The sequence below is a fragment of the Phragmites australis genome, chromosome 4, assembly GCF_958298935.1.
Source record: "Phragmites australis chromosome 4, lpPhrAust1.1, whole genome shotgun sequence".
NCBI classification, from domain to species: Eukaryota; Viridiplantae; Streptophyta; class Magnoliopsida; order Poales; family Poaceae; genus Phragmites; species Phragmites australis.
The window spans coordinates 11,776,589-11,796,955 of NC_084924.1; the positions used below are offsets into that span (position 1 = coordinate 11,776,589).

Here is a 20,367-nt window from a genome sequence, read left to right on the forward strand (position 1 = left end):
CGAAGATACTCTCCATAACACTGCATCCTACCGACGTGCAGCTCATCCTCGAGCTACTAGGCAGAGGCCAAGGCTGAAGACTATGTTGAATCCAAATGGACGAGAGGCTGGCATGTCATAGCTAGGATGATGGTGGTGTTGGTGGCAGATATCATCAGGAAATTGAGTGACCATTGAAGGCATGTTGTCTGCCGGCAGCGAGGCAAACACCGAAGACATCGCGACAAACGTACATAGGTCCTCGGTGGTGAGCTATCATTGTGGATGTCAGCGCCAATGTGGGAAAGCATAACCTGATTGTCAATGATGGATGGAATCTCCCTGTTGTTGTCGTAGATGTTGATATCCGTGTACAAGAGCTAGACTTGGAGCTCCTCCTTGTCATGGATGTCAACCGTCTTCATCTCACTTCCCACGGCCACATATGCCTCTGCCACAACAGACTACCGTAGCAACCCATTAATCTACGACAGTGGTGACACATAACCCCCGACATAGCTAATTCCAGAGCCGCTGGGCTTGTGCGTGAGCTGCTTGCATAACAGCTGGTTGAGAACCATGTTGAGGGAGCAAAACTATATTTGGAGGTGTGCGGTCGACAACGAGCAAGATCAGATCAAGCATGGATGCGAGGTCGGCCATGGTTATAGGATCATGCATGACTAATACAGCTATATGGGTGTGACAGGGTGGCTCCAGGCAGTGAGTAGCATAAGATAAAGGTTAGAACGGTGACCAAGGAAGAAGGCTGATGGAGGTGAGCACCAGCGGCCCAGAGGGGAGTAGGAGGCTGTAGAGCCGATCGTTCAGCGGCGGCGACGCGACTTCTAGAGTAGTGGCGACATGTGGGGTTTGCCACGCCTGTCTGAGAGTCGGCGTGTGACGGAGGGCGGAGGCCAGCGACCAAGCACGTGACAACCTAGGGCGGTCGGAGGAAGAGGCCGACGGTGAGGGCGTGCGGCCGACCGGCGATACGGTGGAGCCTCACGCTGGAAGACGTAGCAGTTGCGTGGATGCATCGACCGAGCGGCAGGCAAACAAGTGGTGGATGGGGGCAGGCGGCCAGCCGGCGGATCCTAACTGATTCGAGTGGAGTGGATGGCCGACAGTGGCAGATCCGACAGGGGCAGAGCGGCCCGATGCGGTACTGGACGCACTAGCGCAAGACAGGGCTTGGGCAGCGCGGGTGCACTAATGCGGGGGAGGTCAGGGCAGTTGAGCGGATAGGAGCTTCGAATGACGCGTTGATCTGAGGCAGATGGCGCCGAGCGGGGCTGGGGTGATGCTGGAGGCAGATCTAGCAAGGGGCGACGGGGCGTTCGGCTCCACACATCAGTTAATGCTTGTTGCTTTGTATGGCTGACCAATGGAGTGCTAATGCGTGTGGAAGACAGCAGCAGGCGAAACGAAAGGCACACATGAGCTATAGGGCTTGGATACCAAAGATGATATGGACTAGTTGATTAGATCGGTAGGGATATCTGGCGGAGCGTACTTGTCGTCTCAATGAGGCTCTGAGGAGCTAATTTACGGGCATTAAACTTGTTTATTCATTGCATCATCATACCGACTCCCAGCGGCTCCTTAAATATCTCTAATTCGACAAACTAATCAATCTTATCTCCAACTAAGAAATCTAGCCAAACTAATTTAAACTTACAAACTCTATCTTTAATCTTTCGCCAAAGATACACTTCATAACAACGGATAACATGAACTATGGTGCCCAGGAAATGGAAGTATTTTCACAGATGTTTGGTGAAGGCATACCACTTCTTTCCTGGGTTTGGGCATTATCAGGTTTAGACTTTAGCCTTGTTATTATTTCAGTCTAACTGGGTTTGGGCATTGTCACTTTGTCAGGTTTAAAAAACTAAAAAGAAGTATAAACAATATTCCTGATGAATGTTTTGATTCTCGCATAAAGCTGCTTTACATTCTGACCGGGTTAATTTGTCTTTGCTTGTACTACACTTTTGACTTGGTTCATTTTTGCTTGGGAAACCATTTTTATCCTGCTCATATGTGTTGTATTGAATCTTTATCTTAATTATGTGATTAAGTTATATTGTTATGCTCGTCTCATTTTATATGAAATTGTTTTCATGTTCACATATCAAACTATTATCTTTTATGAAAGAATATCAAATTTTTTTGCTAATATTTTCCTTGCTAATATTGTCATTTTATACGAATTTGTTTTCTTGTTTATATATATAGGTTGGATCTATCGTTTTTCGATATCTCAAGTACCCAAAATCGATTTTTGGTATACCAAATATCTATACTAAATTTATAAATACATCAATATATTTTTATTTTAATAAATATAGTAATATTTATCATCTATTTTTAGATTTTTAGATTCTAGCCTGAAGCAGAATTTGTACAGGCTTCATCCTGGATTGAGAACCAGGCATCCAAACGCACGGACGAGTAGGGATGGCAATGGGTCTAGACCCGTTGGGTTGTACCACCCCGTACTCGTACCCGTGTGAAAAAATTACGTCCGCTACAACACCCATACCCGCACACGGGTACGATATTTACCCATACCCGCATCCATGCGGGTAACGGGTACCCAACGGGTTACCCACACCCGGAAACTCACCTTCAACGATCGGGAGGGGCGACAGAGGGTGAGGCGACGGTGGCGACAGGGAGGGGTGATGGAGGAGGAGGCAATGACGGCGAATGCCACTGGGAGGGACGGCGGAAGCCCACCTAGACTCAACTAACTCGATTAGATACACGAGTACGAGTAGTAGGGGAACGGATACGAGTACGGGTAGTAGGAGAACAGATTCATACCCGCTCCATTCAATAGGTGACGATTTTCCCCATTAATAAACCCATAGGTATGAGAAATAGTCCATATCTAACTCCCTAATAGAATAATTACCCAGCAAATTGAGGCCTATTGCCATCTCTACGGACGAGTCGTCCTCATCCGGCACGGTCTCATCCTAGACCATTCTTGTACGCGAAAGGGTTCATGAAGGACGATTAGACGCCCAAACAAACACCACCTAGAACTGCTAAAACTGTTCGCGAGACCACCATGATGCGAAAGGTCTCGTGAAGGACGATTAGACGCGACGGAGACACAGACCGGCCGGGGATGTCCCTGCCCCAAAGATTTTGTCCCGGGTTACGCTCCGCGACCGTGCGCGGGCACGGACTCCGAAGCGCCGCGCGGCGGGCTGCCCGCACGGCTGACGCCCACCGTACCCCGCGCACGCCTCGGGCGCGAGATCGATGCCGATTACCGAGCACACGCGGGGCCCGCCAGGTACATTGTTACTGTACATTCGCCGGAGACGCCCTCTCGAAACCCGACATGTTGGGCCCGGTTCCGCGGACTTCGTTGGGGTCGCGAACGCCAGAGTGCAAAATGGTAGACTCCATTCGTGCAGCCTGCGGTCGCGGTCGCGGTCGCCGACGTGTGGGGTTCCCTTGGCGTCGTGGCGTCGTGTCGACGTGCGTCGCCACACCAAGCCCCCAGCCCCGCTATATATACGCGCGCTGCGAGCGCCCACCTCGTCTCCCCCGGTCCACAGCACTTCATATTCTGCTAGTGCTTGTGCCGTTGTGCTAGTGTTTGCACGATGTCCACACGAGGCGGCGGAGGCGGTCGGCGGGGCGGCCGAGGCGACCACGGTGGAGGTGCCGGAGGTCGAGGGCGCGGCCGGGGCGCCGCGGAGCACGGAGGCGGCCGTGGCGATCGCGGTGGCGCGGCGCGAGGTGGCCGTGCCGCAGCCGAGAGCGGGGGCCGTTTCCACGCGCCCCAGCCGGCCGGCGTGCGAGGTGGAGGTGGCTACCATGGCGTGTCACGAGAGCACTGGCAGGTGGCGGCGCCGACGCTGGCGGAGGTGGAGAGGAGTATGGCGGTCGCAGAGGTGCAGGATTCGCCGCGTGAGGGGCCGTCGTTCCCAACGCCGGCACCGGCTCAGGCGATTGTTGCCGCGGCTCGAGTGGAGGGGAAAGGGACGGTGAAGGAACCTGAAAAGTTGGCGCTGCCGGCGCCTGCTGGGAGCCTTCCTCCGGCGTCGAGCAAGGCGTTGGTGTTCCCTGCGCGGCCGGGGTACGGGACGGTTGGACGGAGGTGCCGCGTGCGCGCCAACCATTTCCTCGTCCAGGCCGCCGACAAGGACATCTATCACTACGATGTATGCCTGAGCTCTCTCTCTCTCTCTCTCTCTCTCTAGATCTCGTGTCTGTGGTGGGGCGCGCGCTATACTTGCTAGTAGGTTCTAACATCTGTGCATTTCATCACGTTGATCATGTTCTTAGGGTTTGCTTTAAGATTCTCAAGTTTTTGGGCTTTGAATTCGATCGCCACGCACTTTGGACCACAGCTTCCCGCAACTTTGGTTGCTACCTATTTAGGATACTTTACACTATCACTTCAATGTATCTTTTGTTTTTCCGATTCAATGCATTATGTCACTTCGCTGAATGCTAGTTAATAGTTCTCATCGTTATCAATAGTGTAGAGTTATTTTCTTTAGAGGAATATTGTAGGGTTGTTATTCTTCAGTCTTGTCTATAAATTATGGAACAAAATCAACATCATGTTTTTCAATAAATTAAACATGTGAATGTGTATTCATCCTGCTTCTAAGTGCAATCGGTATCTTTTTACTTGTGCAGGTGTCGATTACTCCGGAATCGAGGTCACGGGAAAGAAACAGATGGATAGTTAACGAGCTCGTTAAATTGCACAAGCAATACTTGAACGGAAGACTGCCTGTTTATGATGGAAGAAAGGGTCTCTTCACAGCTGGTCCACTCCCGTTCAAGGAGAAAGAATTTGTTCTCCAACTAACAAACCCGGAGAGAGTAAAACAGTGGTATGATGGCTTTTTTCCTGCTAGCTGTCCATTATGTGCTTATGTTGTAGTACTAATTTACCATTCTCCTGCAGTGAGTATAAGGTGACGATCAAAGATGCTGCAAAAATAGATCTGTACAGCCTTAAGGAGTTCTTGGCTGGTAGGCAGAGGGAGCTGCCACAAGACACTATCCAAGCTCTTGATATTGCTCTCAGGGAATGCCCAAGTGCTAGGTAACATTTCCTCTCTATGGTACAGCTTATCTCTGACATGCTATATCACTCTAAACATCATATTTTGCATTAACTTATGATAAAAGTTTTTGCATCCTAATTATTTGTGGTAGGTACGTATCGATCTCAAGATCATTTTTCTCACAAGCATTTGGACATGGTGGGGAGATCGGGAATGGTGTGGAATGCTGGAGGGGTTACTATCAGAGCCTACGGCCTACGCAGATGGGACTGTCCCTTAATATTGGTATAGTTGTACCTAAATTTTGGCACCTTAAATCACGCTCTACGCAATCTAGCTATTCTCCTATTTAATTATTTATACATGGCAGTAGTTTGTACTATCTATTTAGAGTAACAAACTGAAAAGAAACATCAAAATGCCTGCTTCTCGATTGGGAACAATGTATTCCACATTCATGGCGCCCTTTGTAACTTTACCCTCAATTAGCTGGGTTACCCAATTACAGGCTACTATTTTGTATAATGCCGGTATGCTCTATACTATGCATCGAGACTTTTTTGCATCAAGCACAGTATTGTATCAGAGTCCAAAGGTCTAGCTATTTTAAGTTAACCATTTAGCTTTACTACTTTAATTAAGATTCTATACGTTCTGTTTTTATTAAACAATTGTGCAAATGCAGTGGTTCAATACCTTAATAAAGCTACACAACTCTGAAAATAAATCATGGGCGTTAAGTATATCTACCTATCAGGTTTATTATCAGCATGTTGAGATTTGTAGAAGCTACGTCTTGCAACTATCTAAATGCCTAACTTCAAGTATTATGCAGTCTGCCCTGTCTTGTATTCATAACTATTGAAGTAATATAGTAACAGCAGCGTTGCAATTATGTATTATTTTCCTTGAATATATTCAATATTTGGCATGTTTTTCCTTGAATAAATTCAGAGTGAAAAGATAGGCTTACAATGGAGCCAAATTAGATTAGGGTTACCTGCAAAACAAATAAGTTAGTTTTTAGTTTGGGTTTTCTTTACTTTCTTTATTGTGCAAGTTTGGTAAGTTTGTTTCTTTAACATCTAATGGCTATGGCTCTTCATAAAAATAAATGTCCACTGAATTGAGGAATAGACGTTTTTTCCCTGATAATACTGGCATATTTTTATTTTCCATCCTAGCTAGGCTACTGGAAACCTCCTCAAGGATATGAAACCACAAGAAACGTGTAGTTTTGTGATATTTTTTCTCAATCTAGTGTACTTGTGAAATTTAATCTTTTATTTTGAGGATATGTAGCAAACCTCTTACATAAAATGGTCTTTTAATCACAGATCATCTTCTTTCATTGTATTATAGATATGAGTTTTATTATTGAACCAGTACTTGTAATCAAAATTATCTCCTTCCCATTCAGATATTTCTGCAACTGCATTCTACAAGGCTCAACCCATTATAGACTTTGCATTGAACTATTTGAACATCCATGATACTTCAAGGCGTTTGTCTGACCAGGATCGCGTAAAAGTATGGACCATGAGACCTTTATTCTGTCCTCATTTAATTTTTACGTTCAATGGTTTTATTGTATTATATTTTGTCATTCCTCTTTGTAGCTAAAGAAAGCCCTCAAAGGAGTCCGGGTTATGGCCACACATCGCCGGGATATATCCATACGTTATAAGATTACGGGGATAACCTCAGTTCCATTGAATGATTTGACGTATATATTCCATTTTATTGATCTTCCTTAACTCACCTCATGTTGCAATCATTTATTTAATCACACTATATCAATTTATGTTTGTACAGGTTTGATCAAGATGGGACATTGGTTTCAGTTGTCCAGTACTTTAAATGCCAATATAATTACTGTTTGAAATACATTCACTGGCCATGCCTTCAAGCTGGCAGTGATAGCAGGCCGATATATTTACCTATGGAGGTTGTGCTTATGTCTTATCTTTTTTTATTACATTAATCCTTCAATACAAGACACCTGTTTTGTGTTATTTTTTGTCAGCTTTCATCAAAATATGTACGTTATATCATGGGTTATTAGAATGCTCACATTTTATGCAGGTTTGCAACATACTTGAAGGACAACGCTATTCTAGAAAGCTAAATGAGTGTCAAGTGAGGAGCATCCTGAAGTTGGCATGTGAGCGACCAACACAAAGGGAGAGTAGCATTTTAGAGGTGAATTTTATAAACACGTTATGTTTGATTCCTTTTTTCCTTTTTGCTTTCTGGCCTTCAGTTTTGTTTGGTATTCACTATTTATGTTTTTATCTTATCAGGTAGTTGGTAGGAACAACTATGGTAATGATTATTGTGCCAAAGAATTTGGCATTAAGGTGATAAATCAACTTGCTTTGGTTGATGCTCGTGTGCTGCCAGCTCCAACGGTAAATATGTTCTTTTTTGGGTAAAAATTTATACATCTCTGTTGTTTTAGTTACCATATGCTGATGATTGTTTTTTATCCTTTTTAGCTTAAATACCATGACTCTGGACGAGAAAAGGTGTGCTATCCTGTCATGGGTCAGTGGAACATGAACAACAAGGTATTACATGTTATATTTCTTTCTGAACTCTACTTTACATTTCTTTAATCACATGAAAATTTTCTTTTGTTTTGGTAAGAATTTTAATTTAATATGTACTTGCAATTTTGTGTGACTGACAATGTTCGTGCTGAGGCATATTCACTCGTTGGTTAGTATATGCAGTCATCGTTAGTTTTCCTTATCTTTGTTGATAAATCATTTTTGTTGCGTGTGTATTTTTCAGAGATTGATCAATGGAGGATCCATTAAGTACTGGTCATGTGTGACTTTTGCTTCTCGCTTGCATCCAAATGATGTCAGGATGTTTTGCAACAACTTTGTCGGTGTGTGCAATAATATCGGCATGGTAAAGATGTAATCTTTCATTATGTCCTCCTTTCACTGTAATTTATGTTGGTTTTTCATTTCTTTTCGTTTTGTGTGATAGCAAATAAATGGGAGACCATGTGTCGACATCGGGCAAGCACGTCCAGATAACTTAGAAGCTGCACTCAGAAATATACATAGACAATCTGCACAAGTGCTTGCTCAACAAAGTGTGATTGGGCAGCAGCTTGAGTTACTAATCATAGTATTACCTGATGCAAATGCAAGTGTTTTTTATGGTAAGCACGTCAAATGGATTTTAAAGTTGATAGTATTTGTTTATTTTCTATTGTCTATTTTTTAGGTAAGTATGTCTTGTTATCCTAAAGTCTAGTTCTGGCATTTCTTACATGTGCAGGAAGAGTAAAGCGGCTTTGTGAAACCGAGCTTGGTGTAATAACTCAGTGTTGTCTACCTAAGAATGTTCAGAAAGGTGGCCAACAGTATCTGCAAAACCTGTCCCTTAAAATCAATGTTAAGGTAAGGTGAACCTAGACAGTTGTTCAATATGGTGTACTGTCATTTCTGGCTCTGTTGAGCCTAGTAATTGAGGTCTCAGTGAAGTCGAAGCTTATGGGTCAGGCCTTCCAAGCTTAAGGAAGAAAAGAGGACAACATGGATCTATTTCGAGATCGCTTATGCTGTTCACAATTTGCACGTAGGTTGGTGGCCGTAATACAGTTCTCGAAGACGCATTGCATCGGAGAATACATCTGTTAACAGATTTGCCTACAATGATCTTTGGAGCTGATGTTACCCACCCTGCTGCAGGGGAGGATGCATCTCCGTCTATTGCAGCGGTTTGTATTTTATCTATTTTTTTTCTTTGTTAGATCTCTACTTGATTTGTGATGATATTTTTTCATTGAGTTATTACACGCATCTGTTAAAGAAAAAGTTGTTTTAAATAATTTTTGTGAGCCATATATTTTTCTACTTTGATTTGCGAATATTGTGGTAATACTTGTGGATCGATATGAGAATCTGGAGTATTCGGATGATCGAATGTAATAAATGCTGCCTCCTATAAACTTACATTGGAGGGCCTCTGGAATAAAAATTGAAGGAAATGTCAAAAGAAAAGCTTACTGATTTGTATTGTTTCCATAGAAAATATTGTTACTGATTTGCATTGTTTCCATAGCTTCTCTTGTGTATATTAATTATGTAGTCATTGCCATTGTTTCCTTTTGCTTCCAATTTCTACTGAGAGTTGTATGAACATTCAGTCAAACTGGTATCTGAAATCTTTGCTTTTAATAAAGCAGGGAAAATGCTTTTCGTCAATGTAAAGTTATTTTACTATCATATCTTGCTCATCATATCTTGCTTGTAGAGTTATTATTTTCCTCACAGAACTGAAGAAATAATTTACTATTTCAGCGTTAATTTTCCCTTTTGAGAGGTCCTTCCATTTACTCACTCTTATTGGTATTGACATATCCTGTTGAGTGATTTTTTGCCCTGTCGTGCATCTGGTCTCTACTTAATCATGTTAGAGTTGTGATAGGTTGTTGCATCAATGGATTGGCCGGAAGTGTCAAAGTACAGGTGCTTGGTGTCTTCACAAAGTCATAGGGAAGAAATCATAACTGATCTTTTCACAGAAGTGAAGGATCCGCAGAAGGGACTTATTTATGGTGGAATGATCAGGTATGTTGGATATCTCCGTCGTTTTTTTTATTCTTCTTCTGATGCAATAATCTCTGCTTTATTTTTAAACATTAAAATTGTTATTGCAGAGAACTACTCATGTCATTCTATAAAGCAAATGGAAGGCACAAACCTGGAAGGATAATTTTTTATCGGTTCGTAAGGAAAACTGTGTCTGCTAGAATTATTCCCTTGGCAACTTAAAATTCATTTCCTTGACTTGCAGAGATGGTGTCAGTGAAGGTCAGTTTAGCCAGGTCTTGCTTTATGAAATGGATGCAATTCGCAAGGTCCTCGTTGTCATTCTGTTTTCCTCTTGATTTATTTTATTCCTGGCATGTGTGGCGGCCATGCTATCTTCTGTCTTTGTTTGTTATTTTACTTATCTTTGTATTTGTACACACAGGCTTGTGCTAGCTTAGAAGAAGGCTACCTTCCTCCAGTTACATTCATTGTGGTCCAAAAGAGGCATCACACACGGCTTTTTCCTGAAGATCCTCGTGCACGGGATCTGACAGATCGAAGTGGAAATATTGTACCAGGTAAAATAAATCTGATATGAAGCAATTAGTCTTGATACTGAAGAAGCCCCATTGTTTTGCAGGAACTGTTGTTGATACGAAGATATGCCATCCCAGCGAATTTGACTTCTATCTCTGTAGTCACTCTGGCATTCAGGTGAATGGAATGCTCATCTTGTGACACTTATGTAGTGAATTCTCTCAGTGTTCGTGGTTTAATCATCTTGCCCTCTGACAGGGAACAAGCCGCCCAACACATTACCATGTTCTTTTCGATGAAAATCATTTCAGTGCCGATGCATTGCAGACATTGACTTACAATCTGTGCTACACGTAAGCAGTTTTTAGTACTTATCTTATGATCCTTGGCACTCCTCTGCTTTCTTACGATTAATCTCAACCGTCCTGTTTGGCTTTTAGGTACGCACGCTGCACGCGATCGGTCTCTATAGGTATGCATAGGTTTATAACTTTATACAGTTTGAAGTCTTGTGTCTCAGCTCTCCGCCTACTGATGTTGTGGGTGATTATTTGTTCCATGTGATGCAACCAGTTCCCCCAGCATACTACGCGCATTTGGCGGCTTTCCGGGCGCGCCACTACTTGGATGACGCTGTATCTGACCAGGTATCATCTTCTGCGGGCAGCTCTCGGGATCGTGCCGGCCCGGTGAAGCCGCTGCCAAAAGTGAAGAACAACGTGCAGCAGTTCATGTTCTACTGCTGAAGGTTGGATGGATCCTTGCATGAACTGGCATCAACGCTTTTGTGGTCTTGGAACTTCGGGTTTTAGTAGTCTCAGTATAATGTAAATATGGCAAAATAGCTAGCTACCGTTTGACGCACTGGCTGGTGTGTGATCTTTTGGACGACTCTTCGATCCTTCTAACGTATTTGGAACTGTAAAATTGGTATCGTGGGAATTTTGGAACGGCGAAATCACTGCCGCCGTCATGTTGGATACAAATTAATCTAGAAAATTGTAGAATGTCTTGGGTGCCTTGTAAGCCCGTAAGCAAGTAGACCGATCTGGATAGCACTGCCTTGACCAGAGTTTGGCGCCCCGACGGTGATAGAAGATTTGGCTACCTCCGCGACATCCTGCGTGCCGTCTTATCAAAAACAGGCTGTAGGTCAATGGTAGGCTGTGGTATTGCATTGGGAAAGGTTCCAGTATCTCATCCAAGTTGACCTACAGCCCAGGATGTCAACTTGTTGGATGATATCACCTCACTCTGTTGCACACGGCCATGAAGTTGCCCTAATTCGGCCATCTTTTATGAATGTACTGTCGGGTAACGGGTAGTTTACCTTAGCTACCGTCAAAGATGGTCGGGTTGTCGGCACGGTACAAGGTACGGATTGATTTAGACGGGTTGGCACAGTCACTGCCTGCTCTGGCTGCCCGCCCTCGTGTCGCCTGTTAGCCCTGTCTTGCCGTCTGGCCTCGCCTCCCTGCTCGGCCCTACCGTCTAGTGGCCTGGTATGATTCGTCGTGCCGCAACCGTATCTAGGTCGGTCCAGTATGGTACTGTGTTTCACGGGTCGTGCTGTGGGTTGAGAGCGCGGCACACGGGTCGGCACGGCACGGCTCGTTACAATATTCGGATCTATCGGGTTGGGCCCATGCTGGACCGGCATAACTGGTCTATTTGGCTGTCTCTGGCTACTGTATTTACTTAAGAAGTCATGCTAGTGCAGCGAAAGGAGAATTAGAGTAGAATAATTCAACGTCATACACGTCAAATTCTTCTAGCAGCTTTTCGATCAGATTTGCGACTAGTTATGTGCAGGTGCTCACGCTCTCTGATCAACTCTGAGTAGGTGGTCATGCTCCTTAACTAGTTTCTAGATCAGGTCTGTCGCGTTCTCGATCAGTTTTGAGTGGTCGTATCATGTTGTCCGATCAGATCTGAGTAGTCGTGTTGTGCTCCACGATTAAATGAGCAGGTACGTCGATCAGTTCGTTATGATCGGCGACCAGTCTTGAACACATCGTGATCAAGTCGTCGAGAAGATCTGCGCCATAATAGTAACAACGTTTCTACAGTATCTATACGTATTAGGTAGAAATACAGCACGCACGTTTAGGCTTTTGGGAGATCGTGTATAGGCTCTGAGTAGGGTTTCGGAGTGGCTTAACTTTAGCACGCTCTATCCACATCTCTCCTTATATAGAGCTTGTCAATGTGCTCCTAGTTGAAAGCCGTTTAGGACTAACTTATCATGAATCACAATCTAATCAAAACCCATATACATATTCAATTTGCATATTTTATTCCAACCCATTAAGTGTATAACCCTTTAAATTCATGTACAAATGGCTACGACTGAAAAACCCTTTCCAAACCGAAATCAATAACGGTCCCTAGCAGGACATGTTGACTCCCGAGTATATACAAAAGATCATATCGGTTGGACCTTGATATACACATGCACCGATTCCTTCGCCTCACGAAATCAGTCAAGCTCAAGACAAGATATGTGCGACCATTGTGATAGCTCGACCATTCACTCGATCAAGTAGTGAATTCATCAAGACTAACTCTTTAATTATATTGGTATGATCATGCACTTTCTCGATCCAACTACCTCGAGGGGCACAGAGATATCTCTCCCGTTATCAAGGAGGAGCAAATTCCATCTTGATCGCTCACACCCTACGACATGTTTCATGATAAGCTCGAAAACTATCGTTATAACTACCCAGTTACGAAATAGCATTTGGCAGCCTCAAAATATGCCATTACATATTCTGAGAATCAATGACGATCTTAGATCTAAGGATCCTGCAGGTACAACATTTGAGATAACAACTGATGGTACATCATAAATAACAACCCCAACAGTATCTCAAGGTGAGTCTATCCAACATCATGTTCTCTAACATAAATATCCAATTATTGACTTGGTATCTTTATACCTATGATCTATAAAATATAATCATCAATCAATACATGTGCTGGTTTTATGTATCATCACAATGACATGCGACCAGGGATCAACTAAGAATAATATCGTGATATAAACAAAGAGTTTATGAATAAGTCTCATACTTGTCCATCAATGTAAAAGGTAGTTATTTTTTAAATAATATATTATTTAAAAGTACATTAACATAGATATATAATATAATCATCTTTATGATTGTTTCTAGGGCATATCACCTTCATGTATTTTGAGATCAGGAGATGATATTGTCTATGTGCTTTGAAAGCCAAAGGGCCAGAACTTTTGCAAGCAGTTTGGTAAAAGAGTGGATGATGGCTCATAGGTCTGTAGTCACTAGCTGTGGTGGCTGCCTCTTTCTTTGGTACCAAAACTATCTTGGTTGTGTTTAGTACTGTGAAGGCTGTCGTTGAGCAGTTGTGGGTGCATAAAAAAAACTACCATGACATCCCCTTTATGATCGGCCATCAAGCTCTGTAGAAAGTGCCTGTGAAACCATCAGACCCCGATGCCTTCTCAGTCGGCATTTCAAGGATGGTATTCCAAACTTCTCCTCAATGAAAGACCCTTCCATGTCATTTGCATCAATCTGCGGCAGCTAGAGGTTTTCCCATTTAATTATGCACGATCTGCTGACTTTTGTTCCTAGCAAGGCCTTGGAATGTGTAGTAAGGCCACCATCGAGTCTTAATGCGTTGAAGCAATGCCATTCATTGTATGCAAGGAATGCACATATTTTTTCCTCCTTCCATTTGTTTTAAGATAGGAAAACTCTGTGTTCACATCACCTGCCTTGAGCCATGTAACTCTATAGACCTGACTCTTCCTAGTCTTCTCTACAGCTTGAGGTTTTTTCATAAGATCATTTCATCTAGGGTAAGGGTCCTACTTTCTTGGGCTATATCTATTAGAGTATATTTGGTAGTTAGGATTTATAATCCTGGATTGCCATTTGTATCGGGGAGGCTTCTTACCCACTAAGTCTCTATACTCTATTTATACCACCCAAGAGGCTCAATGGAATACACCGACAACATTCAACCAATCCTCATTCTCTCACATGGTATAACGAGTTTAGGTTCTAAACCTAGACCACAAACTCTAGCCGCCACCAGCTTTCGCACTGCGCGGTCTTGGAGAGATCGATCTCTATGATCTCCGTCGGGACAGCGTTGCCTATACCTAGGGTTCGCGCTGCTGATCGTGTTGATCAGCCATCATAGAGTCTTTTTTGATCTCTTGTTTCTCTTGGTTTTTCTGATCTACAATCAGTTTGTGTTGCACGTCGCCCTCCATCGTCCTCGCGCGTCTTCGATATCGGCACGACAACACCAGCTCCCTCCGTTCATGCACCGTCACCTCGCACATCGCCTATCTCCGATCACTGCCCTGTCTCCACATGTCGTGCGGTGGTCCTCTATGTGCCATGCCTCCACGCCTCTCGTGCAGCATGCAACATGTCCACACGCCAGGACGTCCTTGAATGTGAACCAGGCATCCTCGACCACATTGTGCCTCCTGGATCACGACTCCAGTCTTCGCTTGTCTACGTTGTCCCATGCCCGGCTCCATGCACCGATGGCCTCCACGCACATGTCATCGACCACAACACCTCTCTCTGGCATGTTTCCCATCCATGAGCCTAGACTCCCTGTCGCGATGCGAGCCCATGCACACATCTCCGTCCGCAAGGTCACCACACGCATCTTCGTCGCCACGTCGCCACTTGCCCACCTCGACCACACGCCCATGCGCACGTCTACACGTCACAAGCCTGTGGTCTTCATCCTCAACTCCATGCGCTTGACCACTCCATCTCCACATGCACGATCACGCCGCTCGACCACGTCGCCCCGGACCACGCTGACCACGGCCGCACGTTGGACCGTCGCGCTGGATCACCGACCCCGACCACGTCGTTCGACCATGATTGTCCTCGACTAGCTCCCTCGACCACGGCCATCTGCGACCACGTCTAGGCACATAGTGCTTCAGGGGAGGCCCTCACGTGTCACTGCTCTGCCACTCCATTCGCATGGCGCTCCATACAGGTTCATCATTGCCTCCACCACTCAGGACACCTGCACCACGACCGCCTTACGTGCCCTCGGTCTGATCAGCAGATCGCACATGCCTCCCGAACAATTAGGTGTGGCTCTCGTCCTCCACGAGTACACGCGTCTCCCTCCCAAGAATCGAGTGCCGCTGTGTTGCCTTTGGGCCACAGTCCTGCCGCCTGTGGTTGTGCCTCCGCAGCGCTGCCGCACCTTCCCTAGCACAGTCTGACCGAACAAAGGATCTCGCTGTCGCCCTACATCATCTTCCCACACGCCACGGTATTTTGGCCGACTGACGTCGCCTCTCTCATCGTGTCATCACCTCAGTCGTCGGCACCCTTGGTCTTCGTCATGCTGTTCGGATGTTCTTCATCGGCTTCTTCGAGCACTACCGTCACGCTATCTCGAACACTGGTATTGCCGCTCCAGGCCACTGGTGAAGCATCTAGGCTCATATATCTATAGTGCCACAATTGCTCAAATTTGCATTTCATATAGAGTGAGAAATTTAGTTTGAGAGAAACCAAAGAAAGATGGTCTTTGGGGTGTTTCTGAGTTGTGGCGGCCTGACCGCTGGAACGGCAGGTCTGACTGCTGTATAGCAAAGGTTGTTCTATTCAAGTTTTAAGTATCGCGGTCTGACTGAAGGGCTTTGCCAGTCTGACCGTTGTATAACCATGTTTGAGATGTGTTTGGACCTCAGTCCTGTTCTGACTGTGGTGCGGCTTGATCTGACTGCCAAGGAACAGAGGGGTTTAGACCCTCTGCTCTGGCTGGCGGTCTGACCGCCCGTGAAAAGAGAGTTTTGGCACTCTGTTTCCTGCTTGCGGTCTGATGGTCAGCCTGTGTCAGAAATCATCATCACGACTTTATAGATGTTAAATGATTGGCGGTCTGACCACCAGTTGACTTACGGTCTGACCGCTAGTGTCACAGAGATGTCAAATCAATAGAAACAGTCATATTTTGGAGTGTGGTCTATATATAGTCGCTTGGCTGGTTCAAGAGAATTCTCTAGCACTTCACTACAATACATTTGAGCTCTTACCTTCTTCCTCTCCCTCTTCACTACAATACAATACTTGATTTGCAATTTGTCCAGCAGGAAAGAGCAGATGAGGAGTCATCGCTACGTCTCTCTCAGGTGCTCCGTTATCTTCCAAAAAGCAACCCGGATGCTGCAGCGACGGAAATTTCGCCACACCTATATTTCATTTGCCTTTTGCATTTGGCAAATGAGCACTCTCTGACACTGCGGGATTGCCCAACATTAGATGAAATTGACATCTACATAATAACTTCAGCACTTGTGAAGTAACCTTGCTGCAGCTTAATGTGTTGTACATGGTTTTGCCATGGGGCCATTCTTGGCCAGGCAAATCGCCTTATAGTATTAGATGTTTTTGCATTGTATCATGTAATATATCATGTGATGATGATTGTATGACCGAAAACTATTGTCTAATTCTACTTTGTAGGCCTCTAGTACAACTGGAGAATGCTAGCGGATAATTTATTCTTTTTTTTATCTGCTCGTTGCAGGTGAATGCAATTTGTTTTGCTTCCGTGACAGGATATTTAGCAGCCTGCACCAAGAGAACAATCAGGAATTTCCACGACTTTTTGGCTATTGGCTAGAGACCTCACTTGAAAACTGTAATGTGAGCTATGAGCTAGCAGTTCACTATTATAAAACATCACATATATATCATTCCATCAGTATCAGTTCAATAGTAATCAACACTGAATACGTATCAGTACCGGTTCTTAAACTCTCGCGCGCGAAGAATGACTGAGGAGCAAAGAACCGACACTGATATATCAGTGTCGGTTTCAGCCACGAACCGACATTGATAGTGACTGTATCAGTGCCGATTCTAGACACGACCCAGCACTTATATATCAGTACCGGTTCTAACCATAAATCGACACTGATAATGAGTATCAGTGCCAGTTCTAGCCACGAACCGGTACTGAGACTAGTAACGAACCGCTTGTTACTGTCACAACTCATCTTGAAAATTCATAACTTTTTCACACGAAGTCGGATGAGGAAGAACTTTATATAAAAATCATATCTCTCGATGAGATCTACAATTTTTGAGTTGAAAACTTTTTAATTTGAGGTCATTTAAATACCTAAATAATTATAATAAAGTTGCAGCAGTGGTCGACGATAACTCATATTAAAAAATTCATAACTTTTTCACACTAAGTCGGATGGGGATCTCTTGACGAGATGTATAACTTTATATTTAACAACTTTTTCATTTGAGATCATTTAAATATCCAAATAGCTATTCAAACGTTTGGTGAGAAGATGTCAAAATGATTTATTGTGCTACTATATTCACGAACAGATGATAGCTGAGATGGTTAGAGGGGTCATATGCGCACATAGGCTATGAGATCTTTAGTTCGAGTTTTGGTTGCCACATGCGAGTGAATATCGTGTGACTTGCGAATGTCGGGTGGACAACCTTTTGTCAGGTTGTCCGTGGTCGCAAAAGAAAATTTTGAAGCTTTTTTGACAAAAAATGTTGAATCAAGACCAAGACTATCAGTGCTAGTTGGTAGCTCTAACCGGTATTGATAGTGATTTTTATGCCGATTTCACACCCGACACTGATAGTCAATATCATTGCTGAGTAATTAATATCGATTTAAAATCTGTCACTAATGACGATTTTAAACTGACACTGATAAATTTTTTTACAATAGTGGTTGTAGCTGCTCAACTGGTATTTGCACGAATTGGACTGGTCTTATTTGCATTTGGCAGATGCAACTGCTGCGATGCTGCCGACTTTTTAACATGATCTCACCATCTCTTCGCAACTGCTGCTAACTTACATGATATTACCACCGTCAAACCTTTCTCGAGATAGATTGAAACTTTCAAAATTTAAACTTAACCAACCTATCTCCGTTTCCTAGTTTGCACATATCTCAATTGGAGGGATTGGCTGGATTCGCATGTCAGATTTTTGAGGCGCCATTTACGGCAGTGGTAATGCTTGTATCCGCATGTACATGTGTAAAAAGAAAGAAGTTGCTAATATGATAATCTCTTTGGAGAAATGCCAACCCAGTAATCTCTTCTTCCCCGTTGTAATACTCCTGTGCCATCAAATAATATGCTTTTTTTTTTACTTATGTGCCATCTTAGAAATTGAACTCCCTTGAATGACACTGCTTCTAATTACCATGGAAGCACTCAGAAAGTGCATATCCTCTATTACCATAGAGGGTATAAGAATATTGGTGATTGGCAACTGAGTTATTCCCTAAGTACTAAATTAAGACTAGTTTATGAATTTCTCTTTAGTGGTACAAGCCAAATCCTGAAGCTCTATAATTGGCAATTGCCAATTAGTGGATTCAACTAGTTGAAAGTATTCAACCTCCCGTATAAGGTTTGATCTGTTATATCTAGAAGGAATGTATCATTGCAACTCATATATCCTCATAATCTTCTGCAAGGATTAGTCCTCTATAAGTAGAATTTGTTTGTATTGCACAACTGTAATCAAATTAGTTGTCATTTGTGCATGAAGCATGTTGCTCTAATTACTCTCATCACAATAGTAGAAGTTGTGAGATAAGTCTATGAAGGACTAAGCATTGTAGTAATTGCATTCCATTGCTTATGCATTTATGAAAGAATGTGATTAAGACATTTTGAACAATGAAGTTTTAAGAATGTCATTGTGACGGGGGCATATATATTGAAATTTGATTATCACATTTTAGATTTGAAATCTTTATTTTGTTTTCCTAGAAGGATTCAGCTTGATGATTGATAGTTGAATCTGTCTTGAAGGTATGCCATTTAAGTTTTATGATCAAGTAGATCAGTATTACAAGATCATAAAGATCAATAACTATTCATGAAGAATAGGAGGTCTAGAAGACCATATGACCAAGAAGGTTAAGTATTGTACTCTTTTTTCCGTTTCTGAGTTTTTACTCAGAAGTTTTACGGGATGTTTCACGGATTCAAAACATGCGTTTGAATTTGTATTTGTATAACTGTGAATGTATGTATTACGGGCGTGCCAGTATACCAAGTATATGAGAGACCAGAGAATAATGTAATGAAAATGTAAGCTTTATTAATTCATGTCGAATTCATAAAGTACATTTTTTATTACAGGGTGTTACTCCACAAATGCACATGCTGTCTAACTATGTAATATAATCTGGCGATTGCTTTGTCTTAGTTCCCAGTGCTTCGTGAAGCTCTCCGGTTAATTACGCCCGTCCTCGGGCTGCCTCCGATTAAGCTGCGCTGGCGGTTGTCATACTGAGGTCGTCTCCGAGTCTGCAAGGCTATAGTCACATGCAACAAAGACCAACCAAAGTAAGCGTTAGAAATCAAAAGGTAGCGAAGAATGGGATAACAGTCTAGCATGGGTTTTTTGGACTGTTTATGTATCCCGGGTCATCATCGGTCACGTAGGCCTTAGAATTATGTATGTGAGAAGAGGTGAGCTAGGAGCGCGGCATGACGCGTAGCTTCAACCGGAAGGTGGCAGCGAGGCCACAACCGGGAGCTCCGATGTCATGCTTGACTCACTAACTTCCTCCTCAGCCTCGAACGTGTCCTCATCGGCCGACCAAAGGCAACATGCCACAAAGGCGAAGCCACATAAGCAGGGTAATCACTTTGGGCCACAAAGGCAAACACCACAAAGGTGAAAGGGTAATAACATCAACAACCAAAAAGATACCCGAACCGCCAGGCCTCCATAAAGTCATCGGCTGCGACACAATACTCAACTCGTTGATCATCATCGGCCCATCAACATGATTATCATGCTATCAATAAGAGCAGTGACAAAAAAGGCCTCAGGTTAAACAAAGACTCACATCATAGATCCCTTACAGTACGGCCATAGCACAAAAAGGGGAACAATCGACAAAAGGGGCTCGCATGCATCAAGCCGGCCACAGTGAGACACAAAAGGTGAAATACCCCAGCAGCAGAGAGAGTAATCACAAACATATCATAAGAGGGAAAGCAACAGCATGCCACAAAGCTATCAGTAATGATCAACACCTAACGCTCAACCATCAACAGGTCAGAGGAGTAACTCAACCGTCACTAATCACAATAGCACTAAGCTCACAGATCAGCAGTAACAAAGGCTAACAAATCAAGGCCTTCAAGATCAACACAAGTGTATACCCACGACAGCAAGGGCCAGCAGACCAGG

General features: G+C 43.7%; 1 protein-coding gene across 1 annotated transcript; it reads left to right on the forward strand.

The window, feature by feature from the left end:
• Window positions 1–3,884: 3,884 nt before the first annotated feature.
• Window positions 3,885–10,869, forward strand: LOC133914602 (protein argonaute 12-like). Its single transcript, XM_062357679.1, has 23 exons — window positions 3,885–4,169; window positions 4,654–4,853; window positions 4,928–5,068; window positions 5,182–5,315; window positions 6,451–6,560; window positions 6,650–6,756; window positions 6,846–6,978; window positions 7,116–7,232; window positions 7,334–7,441; window positions 7,529–7,600; window positions 7,827–7,949; window positions 8,031–8,123; window positions 8,157–8,208; window positions 8,328–8,449; window positions 8,632–8,769; window positions 9,480–9,622; window positions 9,712–9,777; window positions 9,849–9,912; window positions 10,029–10,164; window positions 10,227–10,300; window positions 10,382–10,476; window positions 10,564–10,595; window positions 10,697–10,869. Exons 1-23 carry the CDS (start codon window positions 3,885–3,887, stop codon window positions 10,867–10,869), a joined length of 2,718 nt encoding a protein of 905 aa, XP_062213663.1.
• The last annotated feature ends 9,498 nt before the right edge of the window (window positions 10,870–20,367 follow it).